Source organism: Cucurbita maxima, unplaced genomic scaffold (assembly GCF_002738345.1).
Source record: "Cucurbita maxima cultivar Rimu unplaced genomic scaffold, Cmax_1.0 Cma_Scf00015, whole genome shotgun sequence".
In the NCBI taxonomy this organism is placed as follows: domain Eukaryota; kingdom Viridiplantae; phylum Streptophyta; class Magnoliopsida; order Cucurbitales; family Cucurbitaceae; genus Cucurbita; species Cucurbita maxima.
The window spans coordinates 3,539,413-3,557,877 of record NW_019272031.1 but is presented as its reverse complement, the minus strand read 5'-3'; the positions used below and the strand labels follow the sequence as shown (position 1 = coordinate 3,557,877).

The 18,465-nt window shown below is 38.2% G+C and overlaps 4 protein-coding genes across 5 annotated transcripts; 1 reads left to right on the top strand and 3 right to left on the bottom strand.

Moving 5' to 3' along the window:
- Window positions 1-5: 5 nt before the first annotated feature.
- On the bottom strand, window positions 6-3,277 carry LOC111490110 (C-type lectin receptor-like tyrosine-protein kinase At1g52310). 2 transcript variants are annotated; one of them, XM_023138603.1, is made up of 6 exons: window positions 3,077-3,277; window positions 2,638-2,738; window positions 2,445-2,496; window positions 1,658-2,089; window positions 914-1,484; window positions 6-828 (listed from the first exon to the last, which is right to left on the bottom strand). In XM_023138603.1, the coding sequence occupies exons 2-6, from the start codon at window positions 2,725-2,727 to the stop codon at window positions 297-299; spliced, it is 1,677 nt and encodes a 558-aa protein (XP_022994371.1). In that variant the 5' UTR covers window positions 2,728-2,738; window positions 3,077-3,277; the 3' UTR covers window positions 6-296. The 2 variants fall into 2 exon arrangements, with proteins under 2 accessions (XP_022994371.1, XP_022994372.1); XM_023138604.1 differs by having other exon boundaries at window positions 2,638-2,731.
- Window positions 3,278-4,784: 1,507 nt separating this feature from the next.
- LOC111489943 (protein UNUSUAL FLORAL ORGANS-like) lies at window positions 4,785-6,098 on the bottom strand (the record flags this gene model as incomplete). The annotated part of the gene is made up of 1 exon (XM_023138346.1): window positions 4,785-6,098. A coding segment is annotated over one exon (1,314 nt), but the record flags the coding sequence as incomplete, so codon positions are not given.
- A 3,050-nt stretch (window positions 6,099-9,148) lies between these two features.
- On the top strand, window positions 9,149-10,865 carry LOC111490136 (GDSL esterase/lipase At1g71250-like). The gene is made up of 5 exons (XM_023138643.1): window positions 9,149-9,442; window positions 9,534-9,661; window positions 9,797-10,039; window positions 10,173-10,428; window positions 10,521-10,865. The coding sequence occupies exons 1-5, from the start codon at window positions 9,178-9,180 to the stop codon at window positions 10,745-10,747; spliced, it is 1,119 nt and encodes a 372-aa protein (XP_022994411.1). The 5' UTR covers window positions 9,149-9,177; the 3' UTR covers window positions 10,748-10,865.
- Window positions 10,866-11,792: 927 nt separating this feature from the next.
- LOC111490143 (peroxidase 7-like) lies at window positions 11,793-14,407 on the bottom strand. Its single transcript, XM_023138651.1, has 3 exons — window positions 14,090-14,407; window positions 13,109-13,451; window positions 11,793-12,349 (listed from the first exon to the last, which is right to left on the bottom strand). The coding sequence occupies exons 1-3, from the start codon at window positions 14,375-14,377 to the stop codon at window positions 11,946-11,948; spliced, it is 1,035 nt and encodes a 344-aa protein (XP_022994419.1). The 5' UTR covers window positions 14,378-14,407; the 3' UTR covers window positions 11,793-11,945.
- Between the last annotated feature and the right edge of the window lie 4,058 nt (window positions 14,408-18,465).

Below are 18,465 nucleotides of genomic sequence, written 5' to 3'. Positions count from 1 at the left end.
TCTGCTTAATAGAAGTTGTTAATCTATGTTACATAATTGTGTTTATTACACCATTACAGATCAAACTGCACAACAGTTTGACCAAATGGAGTGCGGTCGTGCCATTGTGGACGCGGGGGACTAGGGTTAAGAGGCATTACCGAACATGATTTTGACTCGTACACTTCTGAACGTGCCCTAAACTACTCAGAAATTGGGTTAAATATAGCTAGCTACTAGGGGTCCTGTCCTAAACTAACTGGCTTCTTTCCAAGTTGGAGTTTTGCAATAGGAAACTTGAAATCAGATGGATGGTTTTACTTCATAGTGAGAGGTGAGGGTGCCAATTGTTGCAACTGATGAACAACATGCGACATTCTTGGGCGCATGGATGGGACGTGCTGTGTGCAAGCATACACAAGGTCCACCACCTTCTGAACAACACCAGCCTCCGGAATTTCAAAAGTAGATGTGGCTGTGATATGAGGATCCAAGAGATCTAGGTAACGGTGAGCCTGCACGAGGGGCGTTGCCCATTCGAAAATGCTCTGCCAACCAACAGAATCAACTGCCTGTGCAGGCCTTCGACCCGTCACAACTTCAAGTAACAGCACCCCAAAACTATAGACATCGCTCTTTGTTGTTAGCTCGTTTCTGTAGACAAATTCAGGAGCAAGGTAACCATAGGTTCCCCCTGCCATCACAGTCCTCTCATGCATCACTTCATATGCGACCAACTTTGACAAGCCTACTCCCATCAGATGTGCTCCAAAATCTTCATCAAGAAGTACATTACTAGCACGGATATCACGATGAACCACGTGTGGCTTGACCTTGTCGTGAAGGAACCTGTATAGAAAACACGAAAGATCTCAGTTATTAATCAAAGTAATAACCCATGGGAAAGAGCCATAAATTGATAAATTGTACATACGCAATCCCTTGGGCAAGAGTCGTGGCAACTTTCATTCGCATGGTCCAATCTAAGCTTCGACCACCTCTTGGGACATGGTAAAGCCATCTATCTAAGGGCCCATTAACAATGAATTCATAAACAATGTAGCGATCACCGTGGTCATAGCAGCATCCTTTCAGGGCAACCAAATTCGGATGACGAAGTTTAGCAACTCTTGCAATTTCAGAATAGAACTCCTTTTTCCTCTGAAAGCTGGACTTCTTTAACCTTTTAATTGCAACTCTTGAACCATCAGGTAAAAGGCCACTGTATGTACCACCTGTTTTCGTGTCTCCAAGAAGACGGTTTCCCTCACTGAAGTTTTTAGTAATCGATCTTAGCTCTTCTTTGGTAAACACCTTCCATGAAGGTGGTACCAATGCAGAAGCTGCATTATTCGATGGCTTTCGAGACCTTCTCCGCTTTTTGCTCCTCTTGTAGGCAAGAAGCCAAACCACCACAGCTAACGTCGTGCAAACTATCAACCCACTCACAACAGCTAGTATGACTAGATAATCCTTGTGGCAGTGCATGCGATGGCACCTTCCATCTGATACAAAGAAAAGAACATAACTTCAGTGTGGATTACGATATCTCTCAACGACAAAAACACCAAAGAACGAGGAAATGGAAACATCAAACATGTTAGATTCATTCTATTGAATGGAAAGGTTAAACATGAAGGATAATGTGACCAGAAGATCTAATGAGATGATGCCATACCTAGATTTATCATGCATATGTAAGGGTGAGAACTGTTGCATTTCTCATCCTTAAGTAATGGTGTTGCCAATCCACCAGATATCAAAGTACATGTTTCTACTGAATCATTCAAGCGGCACGAGACATTTTTGCAATTAGATTGCAAAGCTGTGCTGGGAAAAATGGAATTGTTCCATTTTGAAACATTATCTGACCACTTCCAAACAAAATCATTCGAGGAGTTGAACGCTCTGCCACCAACCCAACAGCCACAAAGAGTTCCATTACACAAATTTTGTGCAAAGCTAAATTCTTGATATGTTATCAGTGCTGCTAAGTTCCCACCATAATCATTACAGTGGCTCTCTGATTCATTCCAGGATTTAGGAACCGACATGAAACCGTAGCACTTAGTCTTGTTTGGGCTAATAAACCAACCATGAGGGCACCGACCTAGCCACAGAGACGAATGCAATATGAGGATGCCATATTATAACCTTAGTATAACAATGAGAAACAGATTATCGAAACACTTTCTTATATGGATGCAGTATGCTTGAATACAGGAGGAAAAGAGTAAGACTCAAAACCTAAATAGGACATGTCACACAATAATCAGCAAGCAGATGAAGACTCCGACTTAACTATGAACGAAGAGTTCAAACAGAGTCTTTGATATTCAAAACACAGGAACAACTTTTTTTCACAGATTAACGACGTAATCGGAAAAAGCCCCAAAACTTTTTTCTTCCTTCAATTCACCAAACTCTTGGAGACAAAATAGCAATTCTAGAAGGTAACTGTATACCTTTTGGGTTTTCATTTCTGGAAACAACCGAATGCCCTGACTCGTTGAACATCTACACATCCAAAGGAAACATCATGACATAATTTCCCAAAACCAGGGCACAGCATTTAATTGATTCCAATGGAAAAGCCAAAACCACAATATAAAGTGAAGCAGCAAAGAAGATAAAAACGAGTAAAATTCAAGTTCTTACAGTATCCGATGCGCCTATTCTGGACACCCAAATCAACATCAGAAGCAGAAGAAATTGCAAATAAAGCGGTTTCAACTCCGTCGGAGCCATTACCCTAAACCCTAAGCACAAAAACTCCAAAGATTAGCCAGAAAGAGAAGTCGTACTATAACGAAATCGCGCAAGAAAAAGAACACTTCGATCAGACCTAATTAGCACAGAAAGCACAAAAATCGACACTCCGAAGTGATTCGAACAAATAATTTCACATAAAACAGCTAATATTCATGTCTAATTTACATTCTCTGGGAAAAACAATCAAGAACATCCACGAACAAGATTTAGGACCAAAATCAAAATATCTCGGAACGCTCAGTTTGAATGCATCCGGGGAAAAACAACGACAGATGTAGCGAGATTTGGAGGATCAAATTAACGACGAAAACGTTAAAAGACTTACCAGCCGACAAGGCGTAGACTTTGAAGATTCACCGTTTTCTTCTCGGCGTTTCCATGTATATGAATTTCAGCATTACGGACGATGAGACGGACAAGATTTTGAAGAGGTAGTGGTCATTAAGAATCAAGCAAAAGACATTGGAGTGAAGCACTGAGCAGCGCGGAGTCGTTTGGAAGTTAATGCATTCTGGCGACTCTGACCCCAACTTACTGCTTTGTCTATTTACTTGCAGATATTTTAAAATTACAAATTTAGCCTTCTGTTTTTTTTTTTTTTTCTATTTTGTTTAATTTAATAATTATTAGAGATGTTCATTTTACCCGTCATTATATTCAAACTCGAGAGCATTTCTCCATTTAAGCACGTAATGAAAGAGGGAGTGGGATCATTTTCTCTCGGCTTTAGATAAATAAGGCCACTGGCACATAATTTTAAATAATTTTAAAAACGACAACCCAACCTTCTAATTTTAGGTTGGTCCCGTCAGTATCAATATACTCATATAAATCATTTACACATAAATGTTTGTTTTCTAGCTGAACGTTTCTTTTCCAAAGAGAGAGAAAATGTGAACTTTTAACTTCATTCGAGTCTCGGCTCCTTTCTCTGGAGCCCTCGAACAAAGTACATGAGGATTCTATTGACATGAATAAGTTAAGAGCATGACTCAATACTATATTTGGAATCACGATCCTCCATAATGATATGATGTTGCCAACTTTGCACTTCGAGCATAAGCTCTTGTGGCTCTGCTTTGAGCTTCCCCAAAAGACCTCATACCAATGAACATGTATTTCTTAGTTATAAACAATATAGTACGTATAAATGCATGATCATTTCCTAAATTACTCAATGTGAAACCCCCCCCAACAACAATCCCACCTCGAACAAAGTACACCATAGAGTCTCCCTTGAGGCTGCCTATGGAGCTCTCGAACAAAGTACATCATTTGTTCACCTTCGAGACTCACAACTCTTTGTTCGACATTTGAGAATTCTATTGACATGACTAAGTTAAACGAGTGTTCTTACTTTGATATTTGATCAACAAACTAATTCAAATCATACTTTCCCTTAAACTAATTTCTTATCGTTTGAGATTCTTGGATGTATTTAGCCCTAAATGTCTTATTCTTCAATAAAGTTATTAGATCAAATTTCCGGGAGTTGCAATCATTTGGAATGAAATCAAATTGATTTGGGGTTTTAGCATTGGTGGACTACGTGTTTACATATCTAAACACTTACAATGGTTCTTAGATTCAACTTTAGGGTTTCCATATCATCAGGGACCACATCTATACTCTAACAGTCCAAACCTACTGCCGGTCGCTATTATACGCTTTGGCCCGTTAGATATTGTCATCAACCCCACGATTTTAAAATGTGGTCTTCTAGAGAGAGACTACTACACCATTATAAGGAATGCTTCATTTTCCTCTTCAACCGATGTGAGATCTCACAATCCACCCCTTCAAGGACCAGCATCTTCGTGACACATCGCCCGATGTCTAACTCTGATATTTCTCTCGTTTATTCTTTATGTTCTTTGTCTAGATCGAATGCGTGAGTTGTCATTATAACAGTGGTAATAGACATAAAAGCATCTCGTTGAACACGACAACTAACTAATTAATAACCAATCTACCAAACCTTACAAACTAAAAACCCCATAAAATTAAGCTAAACTTTTGATTAAGCCTTGATATTAATTAGCATTGAAATTCTGAAATGGAAGAGAAGAGAGCTGATGAATGAGTCCAGTCACCGGCGTGGCCAACCTCGGATCATAAGCAAACCCATGCAACACCACTTGGTCTTCCCCGTCATTATCATTACTTCCAACAATATAGGGACACGGTGGAATCCACTGCCACGTCCTCTTGCACATGTCATACAAAAGCGCAGCCTTATCCCAACACCCTCTTATCATAATCACCACAAATTCCCCATGCGCCACGCAATCAAACCCATTCCCTTTCTCAATTCCCTCAAACTCCACGTAGAGCTGATGTGGCATTCTCTCCATTTCTATCCACGTCATCCCACACCCTTGCAGCGCCCAAACCCTTAAGCTCTTTGGAACATTCAGCTTGCTCTTCTCCACCGCCGCCATTAATACCAACTTCCCTCTGCTTTCCAGCAAATTTGGAGACCGTAAGAACCGACGCATCGGCGCTTGGATCTTCCACCATTTGTTCTCCGACATGTCGTACGCTAGGATGCTGAATGGGCTATAGTTCATGCAGTAGAATCTTCCGTCCACGTGAACCATTCTGCTGGACTCCAAGCTGCATAGCCGGGGAAGTGTGGATGACGTGGCCCATATGGAGTAGAACCCGCCGCCGTCAATATGGAACGTTTCGGCGGTGAGGTTTTTCACGGCGTAAGGGGAAATTAAGTCGTCGCCGGCGATGGTTATGTCGACTGAGAAAGGGGTTACGGCAAGGCCGATCGACGGAAAAAGGCGCGGTCTTGTCGTTGGGGGAAGTTGGGAGAGAGTTCCTAGAATTGGGTTTGAGAGGATTAGGGTTTTGGGACCTCCGCCGTCCGGTGCCCAGCAGATTATGCCGCCGGAGGAGGCCACCGGTGAGAATCCCGGCGGGATTAGAGCGAAGGAGAGGCGGTGCCATGCCACGTCGTATGGATCGAAGAGGTAGCCTTCGTAGATGGGGCGGGATTGGCCACCACAATTTCTGTAAATTTGGGTCTTATTTGCCTTGAGCTTGAAGAAAAGGAACCAATGGCGGCGGTGCGGCGGAAGTTGGAGATACAATTCAAGAAAGGTGGCGGAGAAGAGAAGGCCGTACCATCTTTTACAGACGCAACGAGCTCGGAAGAACGCCGGCGGGGGAAGGAACGCCACGACGCAATCCAGCAGCCTCTCCGGTAGTTTGCTCCAAATTCTTGAATCCATCATGGGTTCTGTCGGGCTCGAACTAGTCGAGCCCGGAAAGCGATTCGAACCCGAAACATTGTAGCTAAATGGAAGAGTGATGGAGGAGTTTATGAAACTCATGTTAAGGGAAATGGTAGTTTTGGGTTTGAAGAGATTGTGAAGAAGAGGAAGGTTTTATAGGATGAATTGGAGAGTTTGAATGTTGGTTCTGTCATTTCGAGTTGTTTTGTCAATGGCCGAGGTTGGAAGGACAATATTCACTTACACACTCATGCTCGGCCTCCACGCTCGTTATTCTTATTGTTTGTGTTCACACTATGATTTTGTTTGAAAAAAAAACAATTAGAATTAGACTCGTTGAACTAAAATGTGTATTATCTAGATACGTGAGCCTGACCCTTAAATCTTATCTACAACTTTGTTTCTCGGCTTCCTACAATCCCAGGCGTTTGTTGTCATGATACGAATGAAATTATTAAGATGCTTGATTTGTAAGACATTTTTTCTCTTAGAATAAGATATTGTTTTGTCGATAGATTTGGTGGTAGTTTAGAAGGTGATGAAAAACCCTAGAAAAGATCGATTGAGACTCCCTCCCTAGTCCCACGAGGACAAGATCTTTCGTGGGTGCAGCTCAAACAAAGAAGAGTCTGGTCTGAATTCAGGCTCGGCTTGCCCGTTTGTTGCTAGGTCCAGGAATGGCGTCCGGCGAGGGAGTTTGATAATTTTGATGTAATAATTCATCTTTGTGCTACACAAATGTGGCTGTTGCTTGGTTTTGTTAAGGGTAGGCAAAATCTGAGTCAGATATCAATGACTTGTTATTGTCAATCCCTTTCATTTTCTAAAGTGGAAAAAGCTGTTCTTATCACTTATGGAAATATCTGTCCTCCTTTAAGAAATGTCCCTTATTTAGCATAAAGTTGAGTGTTTTGTTTTGGAAATTTTAGTGTCCTTTGAAGCAACCCTTCTTCTTCCACTTCTACTTCTGCTGTTCATACATCTTTTCCTTCTGCTACTTCCTTTCCCCTCACTCTATTTTCACCTCTTCATTAACTCTCACCAAAGTTGGTGAAATTTGGGCCTTTCGTCTAAGTTTGTGATATCACACACACTGGTTGGGGAGGAGAACGAAACACCATTTATAAGAGTGTAAAAACATTTTCCTAACAGGCACGTAATAGAGAAGTCTAGAAGGGAAAGTCCAAAAACCTTGAGGGAAAGTTCGGAAGGGAAAGCTCAAATAGGACAGTATCTGGATGAGCACCGATTCTACTGGGTAACTCTAAAAGATGCGTTTTAAAGTCTTGAGGGGAAGCTCGAAAAAGAAAACCCAAAAAGAACAATATTTACTAACGATAGGTCTGGGCCGTTACAAACTTAAACTTAGATTTTAAAAGTAGGGTTGTTAAAAGCATGTTATGAGTTCCTTTCATGAACATTAAACGTTTGGTTGGGCTCAAGAAAAATCATTAAGACTATAAACTTTTCATGTATAATTCTCAAACTTCATATTAAAACATGAAAGTTATACGGAAGTTAACGGTAGCTATCGCCGTTAATCGATAGGAATGTCAATGTTCTTGCTTGAAAAAGAAACAATTTGAAAAGTCTTCGTATTATAAATACTCAATGAGTGGCTCTAATGTTGGGTCGAATTCATACAAACATGCTAGATGGTTGGACCTATCCTTTCCATAATCTTTCATTTTGATGTGCATAGGTATGAGTGTCAAATCAAATATGTCTTAGAATATTGTATAGGAGGAGACATGGTGTTGTCTCTCCTCCACCACCTTGACTATGATAGCCTAAGGAACATGCGTGTGACGTGACATGGGCAATTGTCGCAAGACGAGTGTCTTAAACGTCTTTCTTTAAGAATAAGATTCTAAAGACAATGTCAAGTGGTACGTATGTGCCAACATGACACTATTTTCCATTTGAGGTTGTGTTAGAGGGTCAGACTTCAACATGTTGTGCATAAATGACTTGAAATTTGAAAGATTCATGCGTCAATAGTGCAAAGATGAATAGATGTTTGGGAGGTCTCAAATACGAAGTTAACTAATGGATTAGTACTAGATATATGTGTCCAAGAGAGTAGTGAAGGTAGATGATAACTCAATGCTTGGAGAGGCATCATGAGTATTAGTGAGACTCGATAATTCTCAATTAGCATACTATTTTTCTTTTCCATAATGTCCAATTAAATACTAGTTTGCATCATTATGTTCTTGGTAAGCCATAAACCCCGACACATATGTGTGTCATGACATGGGTAATCTTCAGTAGAGCATTTTAAAGTTGAACCAACAAAGGATCCAAACATATTTCGATGAAGTTTCGAATCGATAGCGTTTGAGTTATGTTTTTAATAGCCAAGAGGATGTAATAAGACAAAGTTGAGTCTTAAAACTTAACTTGGAGTAGAGGAAAGTCGGCTAAAGTCACGAACGAAGAAAATACACATATAGCCAACATGAAGTGAAGCTTGGTTGATGATGAAAAAACCTCACATAATGTCGGACAAAGACACACATAAGAGTAAAAAAAATAAAGTATATTAGGGTTTGATTTCTCCCCAAGATTGGCCATTACAGTGAATGTTAGGTTTCGGAGCCGGCTGCTGTATAGCTTACTCAACCGTCTAACATAGTAGAGCTATATATAGTAAATTGAACTATCTACTTTATACATTGTTTGTACTACTTGAAGTCATCAATATAAACATCTAGCCAATATTCTTAGTTGCATTTTCTCTCTCATATTCTTTGTGTTCATCAAGATCGAGTGTGTTGTTGTGTAATCCTAACACACAATCCTCTAATTATCACAATCGAGTGTGTTGTTGATCCTAGTTTGACAAACAATACACTTAATTACGTGCAAATTTCTCTTGTCGGTCGCGTTCTTCTCTTTCAAATTCACGTCGAGTGACAATTTGATCGGGTAATATTTGGAAAAGATCGGATTAGTAAAGGAAAAGGCAGTTACAAAACATGAACAGAGATTGATGCATGAAATACACCTGTCTCCAAAGCGATATACATGAAAGTTCCCTCATTCAAGACTGATCAAGCAAGACGCACATGAGCCAAAATGGCTGAGATTCGCCATCAAAACAACTTTACCCTTATCCCTCCTATAAAGCCACAAACTCCTCCATCTTCAAACCACAAACAAATCCCCTTTTCTCTCAATGTTTCCTCTTACAATGACGAAACGTCGTCCCGCCACCGCCACTTTGGTCCTCGTTCTCGTCCTGTTCGAATGTTCGAAGCAGATGGCCTTAGCGGAAAATGGGGTCCCGGCGATCTTCGTGTTCGGAGACTCTCTTGTGGACGTTGGCAACAACAATTTCCTTCATTCAGCTGCTAGAGCTAACTTTTACCCTTATGGGATTGATTTTCGTGGTGGTCCGACCGGGAGATTCTCTAATGGAAGAACTGTTATAGATATGATTGGTAAGTCTAATTATTTGATTATTGATTAATGATGGCAATTAAGGGTCTTAATGATTGATGTGTTCTTGATTCGTGGTGATTTAACTTGTAGTTGACTACCTTGGAATTCCGAACGCTCAAGAGTTTGCAAATCCCGATACTTCGGGAGATAGAATCCTTAAAGGTGTTAATTACGCTTCGGCGGCTGCTGGTATCCTCGACGAGACCGGTAGACACTATGTACGTTTTCATGGACTTTGTGTTTGTTAAATTAGGGATGTTCGTGAGTTGTATTAGGTTGGGTTGGGTTGGGTTGGTGTCTTTTTTAGACCAACCAAATTGTTCTGATTGTAAATTTATGTTGTGTGAGTACAGGGAGAGAGGTATAGTTTGAATCAGCAAGTGGTGAACTTCGAAAGCACTCGGAATGATTTAAGAAAATCAATGGACAATTGGAATTTGACTCGCTACTTATCGAGATCCATAACTTTCATGGCGTTTGGAAGCAATGATTACATAAACAACTACTTGATGCCCAATCTCTATACTTCTAGATTCAGATACACCTCCGACCAGTTCGCCGACCATCTTCTCAATAGCTATACTCGACAGCTTCTCGTGAGTCGTTTAACGAATCGGTTTAGAGTGAAAAGTCATTCCAAACATGCCTTAATTGTTCGTTTTTTAAATTTTCACAACAAACCCAAGTATGATTTTTACTAAGAAATGTCGAAACTGCATGCATGCACAGGCACTACGAAGTGCAGGGCTGAGGAAGTTTGTGGTGGCCGGAATTGGGCCGTTGGGTTGCATTCCGAACCAACGGGCGACTGGTGTGGCGCTTCCAGGGAGGTGTGTGGACAACGTGAATGAGATGCTGGGAGATTTTAACGAAGGGTTGAGATCGCTAGTAACTCAGCTGAATAGCCAGTACCCGGATTCGTACTTCGTGTACACCAATATCTATGGCATTTTTGGTGACATCTTGAACCACCCAGATACCTACGGTGAGTGATAGAAATAATGAACCTCTATAATGGTATGATATTGTCTACTTTTAGTATAAGTTTTCGTGACTTTATGGTTAAATGTGTGGTAGGGTTTCGAGTGGTGGACACCGCGTGCTGTGGAGTTGGGTTAAACAGAGGCCAAATAACGTGCCTACCACTCCAATTTCCATGCCTTAACCGAAATGAGTATGCGTTTTGGGATGCCTATCACCCAACTGAGGCTGCCTCTGTCGTGCTTGCCGACCGAGCTTTCAGAGGTCCACCCTCTGATTCCTACCCCATCAATATCCAACAGTTGGCTCTCCTATCCTTGTAATCGCGCACCACAGCCACCTCTCTTTCTACTGTAATGTTTGTGCTACTCAAGTCGATAAAGACACCATGTATGAATATGAATATGAATATGAACGTATAAACGTTCTAAGTTTCTGAACTAAATTTCAGGGACTAAATTTTAATACTTTAGAAGTATATACTAATGTAAAAAAATAACTTAAATTCAATCTAATCGATATTGAATCTAGTTCTTATCCATTATCATTTGCTCATTTCCATAGAAAGCAACATGGGCGTTGAAGGGGATCACTCGGGCAAGCTCGGTATACGACTCATATTGCTTGAGCACACATGATTCCTCCTTAGCTTGCTCGTCCATCCAAAGACTAGAACTCCCATCAATGCTACACTCTTGATTCCCATAAACAAGTGACTTTATTGCTTTCTTCTCTCGCTTGGATATTTTGACGAGTTTGTTGTCAGTTAGCACACTCTCCAGCTTCATGATGATGACATAGGTGCTAAGAACCACGACCCCTCCACAATGGTATGATGTCGTCCACTTGAGTATAAGCTCTCGTAGTTTTATTTTTGGTTCCCTAAAAGGCTTCATACCAATGAAGATGGTATTCGTAGACCTATTGGGTTCAATATGTGACAAAATATCCGTGCCCTTGCTTTGGTCACACTCCCTTATTGACTGCTGCAGCAACAATAATCTTCAGGCCCTTGTTCAGAAGGTTTTTAAATCCCAAAAAAACTAAGGCAACCAACATGTTATTTCCGAACTTTCAAACAAATATTTAGTGTAACAGCTCAAGCCCACCGCTAGTAGATATTGTCATTTTTAGATTTTCCCTCTTGGGCTTCCTGTCAAAGTTTTTAAATGGCTCAAGCCCACCGCTTGTAGATATTGTCTTCTTTAGGTTTTCCTTCTTAAGTTTTCTCTCAAAGTTTTTAAAACGCGTTTGCTAGGGATAGGTTCCCTCCCCAACTGGCTGTCAAAATGGGTCATATTCAGAATTTGTACTGAACTAACCACACAGAGTATGATAATTTGGAGCTCGAGTTTGGTGGCAAGTATGTTAAAATAAGAACACTTCCATCTTAAAATAAGAACACAAAACACATCAATTGGAGCAGCAAATTACCAACAACCAAAACAAAACTTAAAAGATATTCAACAAAAGTAATGAATCGTCCAGGCATGAAGATCATAAAGGACAACACAAAATCAATTAATAATTCCTACAACTGCAGTTGGTTCGAATCTCCCCTTCAAAAAGATCAGTAAGAACTTGAACATTCCCAAGCTTAGCCATGGACACAGCAAATTGGAGGCGGAAAATGGATGGCTGATACGCCAAAGCCTTGACGATGGGGGCAGTTCTTCGATCAGTATACAGAGCTGAATCACTCGGCAAAAGACCCATCTTTTTCGGCAGATTCGTGTAGTACGCGTTGTCGAATTTGTTCGGCGTCGTGGCGTCAAGGTCAACGTAATCCGACGCCCATCGGCATTTTCTTCTCAAGAAATTGACGTAGCTTGTGCTCATTGATGGGTCTGGTTTGCCCGTTCCGCTGTAGTTGTAAAGCCTGCTCTGTATCGACCCGCATGTCGCTCTGCCGATGGTGTGCGCGCCTGAAATATCATTCAAATTCTTTTGATATTGTCCACTTTGACCGGATTTTGGGCTTTTCCAAAATGAATCATAACAATAGAAATGTATTGCTTACTTATAAACTCAAGATCATTCTCTAAATTAGTCAATGTGAGGCTCTCTCCCAATAATCCTCCACTCGGAACAAAGTACATGGTAGAGTCTCTCTCCCGAGGCCTATACAGCCCTCGAATAGTCTCCCCTTAATTAAGACTCGACTCCTTTTTTGGAGTCCTCAAACAAAGTATACTCTTTGTTCGATGCTCAAGTCACTCTTGACTTTCACTATAGAGCCTCCCCTAAGATCTATGGAGCCCTCAAACAGTCTCCTCTTAATCGAGGCTCGACTTCTTCTTTGGAGCCCTTGAATAAAGTACACCCGACATTTGAGTCACTTTTGACTTACACTATAGAGCCTCCCTTGAGGCCTATGGAGCCTTCAAAAGGAGGTTCGACTCCTTCTTTGAAGTCCTCGAACAAACAAAGTACTGTTCGACACTTGAGTCACTTTTGACTACACCTTTCAGACTTAGACTCAACTTTTTTTATTCAACATTTGATGATTTTATTGACATTATTAAATTAAGGACATGACTTTGATACCGTGTTAGGAATCACGACTCTCCACAATTATATGATATTGTCCATTTTAAGCTTTGCTTCTATACCAATAAAAATATATTCTTTACCGGTAAAATCAAATTAGACTCATAAGTTTGAGTTATTTAAGAGTTTTGAACCTGAAAGAACGACCAAATCCACGAGATTCAAGCCTAGAGATTGGTATCGTTCGATGAGATCAGTGATGCCTTCAAGACCCATTGGTACCAGTCCAGTTTCGCTGCCAATGGAATCCACTCCATCTCGTCTTCCATAAGGCACCGTCCAATATGGGCCGCCGACGAGAATGGTGGCCTCTCTGGCGGCGGCGGTTAGAATATCTGCGCAAGAAACTGTTTTGGGGCATTGCTTCTCTAACTCTGCTTTGATATCGTCGATCACATCGAACCCTCTCAGCGTCTTGCTCGCCGGAGCCCTCCTCTCGCTTCCCTCGTAATCCAGAAGAATCGAAGCGTCGCAGCCCTGCGGTTGCACCACCCCGACCGCCGCCGGCTTTGTTAGTGGCTTTCTATTTGAAAAATTTTCATAGATACCCTTCTTCACTCTACTTTGGTCGCTAGTTTCAATAATACTCTTAATTTTAAATTTTTTTAATTTAGGGAATTTGTTCAGGACGCTTCTACATACTACAATTCAAAGCTAAATTTTCAAGCGGAACTCAAAAATACCCTTTAGTTTTTAAAAATGTTTAAAAAATAACTCACTTAAATTTTTAAAAAAATACTCATAAAACCAACATTGTTATAAAGAATTTCAAAATAAAATTAAAAATTATTAAAATATTAATGAAATTTAAAAAAATTTAAGATATTTTTTAAACAAAGTCCAAATTACTTTTTTTTTTTAATTTTTTTTTCTCATATTAAAACTTTTAAAAAATTAATGGTATTTTTAAAATAAATGTAAAGACGAGGGGTATTTTCGTAAATTTTGCATTTTTTAAATAGAAATAAAATGAAAAATAGGTTAATATATATAGTAAAATTCGAAGATAATTGAGGCTAAATTGGTAAATATAAAAGAAAAATTAGAAATTTCTCTCCTTTTCTTGCGAATATTATTTTTTTTAAAATATTATAAATTGATAAATGAATTTTTACCCTGACAACGCAGTCGTGGAAATGGAGTCTGATGATGCTGGCGGCAATAGTTTTATCCTCATCGTACCACTGCTTGAGTTTCTGGTGAATGATGCGGTCGACGCCGGGGCAACTTTTCCGGTAGAATCCGTACGAAAGAAAGTCGTCGAAATCTGAAGACTCCGGCAACAGTGGAACCTCAAGGCTCGTGTATTCTTCGCCGTCATCATCGTACTCTTTGTCGGCCGACGACACCACGGCGGCTGCCTGAATTAGGAAAAGAACAGACAACAAGACCACCGCTTTCATTTTTGTTCGAACTCTGTCTGTAACCCTCTTGGATACCTTCAATATATATATATATATATATATAGGTTTATGGGAAGTACGTGATGGGCACTTTCGGAATGAGAGGAGGACGTGGCGGCATGTTCATTTTGGTGTTTCTTCTACATCGTTGACAATTGTCATTATTTTAATGTTTTAAATCTTAAATATTTTGTTTCTTATTAGTGATGGTTTAATTAATTAGTTTAAAAATTATGTTGTGATTAAAAAAATAAAAGTCTAATTGATTTGAGGTTGGTATATACTGAAATTCCGTTATGGTCCAATTCTGATCGGTAATAGATATTGGAGAATTGGTCGATGCTTCGGGCGAAACTCAATCCCAGGGTGTGATGGGTGGTGTGTACAAGACCCAGGTACATATTCACTGCGGCATGCTAATCTACGAATACTAGTGATTCTAACTTCATGTTCTCGAGTTGCAAAAAACAATCCGAACTGAGGCAATCTTTCCAGACTGTAACAATGAAATTGACCGTTTGCATAGTCTAAAATAAAATTATGGAGTAGTCTCATATTGGCTAATTAAGAGGAACATCATGGGTCTATAAGTAAAGAACGGACACTATCTCCATTAGTATAAGACATTTTGTGGAAATTAAAAGAAAAGTCATGAGAGTTTACGTTCAAAATGGATAATATCATACTATTGTGGAAGAATGTGATTCCTAATATGGTATTAAAGTTATGCCAATAGAATTATCTAAAGTGTCAACCAAAAAAGTTATGAATCTCGAAGGTGTAGTTAATAAGTAAGGAATACATCTAGATTGGTACGAGACCTTCTGGGGAAGCCCAAAGTAAAGTCATGAGAGATTATGTTCAAAGTGGACAATATCATATCATTGCGGAGAGTCGTGATTCCTAACACTAGCTTCCTCCAATTCATGGGCCTATCTTTCTAGTGCAAGAGAATGAAATTGATATCAAAAATTTATATTCCCCTACCTCATCACGTAGTGTCGAAGTCGGACTGATCCCCTGCATGTTTGGAGTTGACTTGTCCGATATCTAATATAAACCTGAAAAAAAAAAAAAAAGGAATTGAGTAAATGGAGATGATAACTGAGTGTCGAACAAAAAAAAAATTGTAAATAACTCTTTTTTTAATTTAATGGTTTTTTTTTTTTTTTTTGGAAATATTTTTTTAAATTTAAGAATATTACATAAGTTTTAAAAAAAATTAATTTAGCCTAAAATAATTAATTAATAACAAAATTAACAGATATAAAGTGATTTGATGATTAAATGCTTCTGCAAATTAATTATAATTAATGTACTTCTTTTGGCACACTCGTTTGGACAAGGCATCTTTTTATTATTATTATTATTATTATTATTATTTATTTTTTAATTTTATAAATCACTTAATTAAACTTAATTAATTTATTTGATTTAGCCACCTGATTTGACCTTTAATTCCCTCTTATAGCTCAAACAAACAATTCATTCACGTTACCATTTTGACTTTGCTTTATTATAACTTCAAATATGAAAATCCATAATTAATTTACCATTTTAAATTTGCTTAAATTAATAAAAAAAATCATAAATTTTATATTTTATCTATAAAAAAATTTCCAAAATTACTTTGACCCAACTTATAAAATGTTTTATAAAATGTTTAAAAAATATATATATAATTTTAAATTTTACATTAATATTCATTACCTTTATTAAAGAAAATAAAAAAAAAATCTGACACTTCATAAATTATCTTTAAAATTTTTAATATTATTTTTAAACTCCTCAGTATTATATATTTTTTTAATTATTTTTAAAAATTTTTAAAGGTGTTTTAGAAGTTTTTTTTAAAAAAAATTAAAAATATCAATGTAACTTTTAAAATCTTTAACGGTATATGTTTTAACCATTTACCGAATTTACTCAACTTATTGCGAAATTGAATTAGTTAGGAATATATCTCGTTAATATTTAAAAAATATATTAGCTATGAAATATATTTTATGTATTAATATATAAATATATATATATATATATATTTTTTTTTTCTTTCTTTATGATTTAATTAGTAGTATATTTTATTTTAGAGTTTTATATTTTACTCATGTGTAGGTATTAGTTAGTGTTAAGGATATTTAGTAATAAATTATAGTTTACCATATATATTATATTTGATATTTTATTATAAGGCAAATAAATATTTGCCTTATTATTATAGGTATCTTTTCATTTATTGTTATTTCCATTTATTACTATTTTCATATCCTTGTAATTCATTTGATTATAAATAAGATAACTTTCACACCATTTAGGTGGTGTGGTGGATTAATCAAACATTCACATGGTATCAGAGCCCTCTCGGTTTAACAACCCCGATCCTTTCTTTTCAATGGCTTTTGAATCCTCTAATCTTCTTCTCCACCACCCCTGCTGGTTTTGACGCCGCAGGGGCAGTCTTCATGGCTGCCATAGTCGGAGCCGATTGATTACTCTTCGGCTCCACCCTATTGACCTCCAAATCACCTTTCGTCATACTCTGTACATACAACCTCACCTTTTCCAACCCAATCGGTTTTTCCCCTTGGCCAATATAGTCTCTCTCATTTTCTTCCCAATCAACCTTCATCCTTCACATAAACCTTAACCTAAATCTATCAACCTTTTGCAAAGATTTACCTTCGGAATCTGGGTGCCGCACTAGCCTATTCGCCAACCAAGTTGCCGCCGCCCTTCCTGCCAAAATTGGCTTCTTCGCTCGATGAGGCGACTCTTCCGACTGCCCTTCTCGCCAAAATTGGCTCCTTCGCCCAATGTGGCGACTCTTCGGCTTCAACATTGTCTTTGTCCCTTGCTCTAGGTTTCCCCTTCTACTTCTTGGGGTTAGAAATATTCTCACCAGAGCCAAGGCAGCATCGTCGCTAAGCGACAATCCCTCTTCATGGGTTAGACACATTCTCGCCGAAGTCAATGCAGCATCGCCGCTGAGCGGCGATCCCTCTGCAATTTTTGATGGCCAAGAACCGGGTTGTTAGCATCTTCATGAAAAGTGTTTCTCAACCTCTTTGAATTTTTCAGATTCAAGCTTCACGTTCGTTTAAATCCGACGCTTAGCTTGCGGTGGAGTGTTAAGGATATTTAGTAATAAATTATAGTTTACCATATATATTATATTTGATATTTTATTATAAGTCAAATAAATATTTGCCTTATTATTATAGGTATCTTTTCATTTATTGTTTCACACCATTTAGGTGGTGTGGTGGATTAATCAAACATTCATAATTAGTAGCTTGTATTCTATTTGAACGGTGTGAATATCAATCAACATTGAACATTAGATCTCAATTCTATTTATCATTATTTAATTTTGTATTGTTTTCTTGAATAATAATATTTTCAAATCTATTCACACTTTTCAAGGTAGATATTGTGTCACACTTTTTAAGTATTTTTAAAATAAAATTGAATATATATATATATATATATTTTTTGTAAGTTCAAGAGTATTATTGAAACTTTTGAAAATGTCCATTAGATTATAGTCAAATAAGTTATAATATATGTATCGATGTCAAAACATAGGTATTATGTCGGCCGTCAAAATTATATATATTTCTAAAAAATTCAAATCTCTATCCACGTAATCGAACTAATTATTAAAAAAGTGATTGAACCCTTTTTATTTTAAGATGAATAAATGTGAATACTGCAAATATTCTCCAAGGAACAAAGACAAGAACATAATATTCTTATTCCCTTTGCTGCTTTCTTTCTCGTGATTGAGCCATTTTGGAGACAAACCAAGGAACAATGTCTCACATTGCCATTAAAAAATTAACATTAATGGAATTTTGTGTTCAAATTGGAAGAGGAGAGCTTCAAAGTCATCCGCTAGAGGTCGTTACGTCATGTTACACTTTCAGACATTCGAGTTGCATTTTCGACGACCCACATAAAAAAAAATTGGTGGCTAGCTCGTTAAGTTTCGTTTCCCTCGTGACACGATACAACAACATTCATCTTCAAATTTTTAGTAGCCCCTGCTCAGTTACAAGTAGTCCATGTCACAACCCATTTTCAGGTTT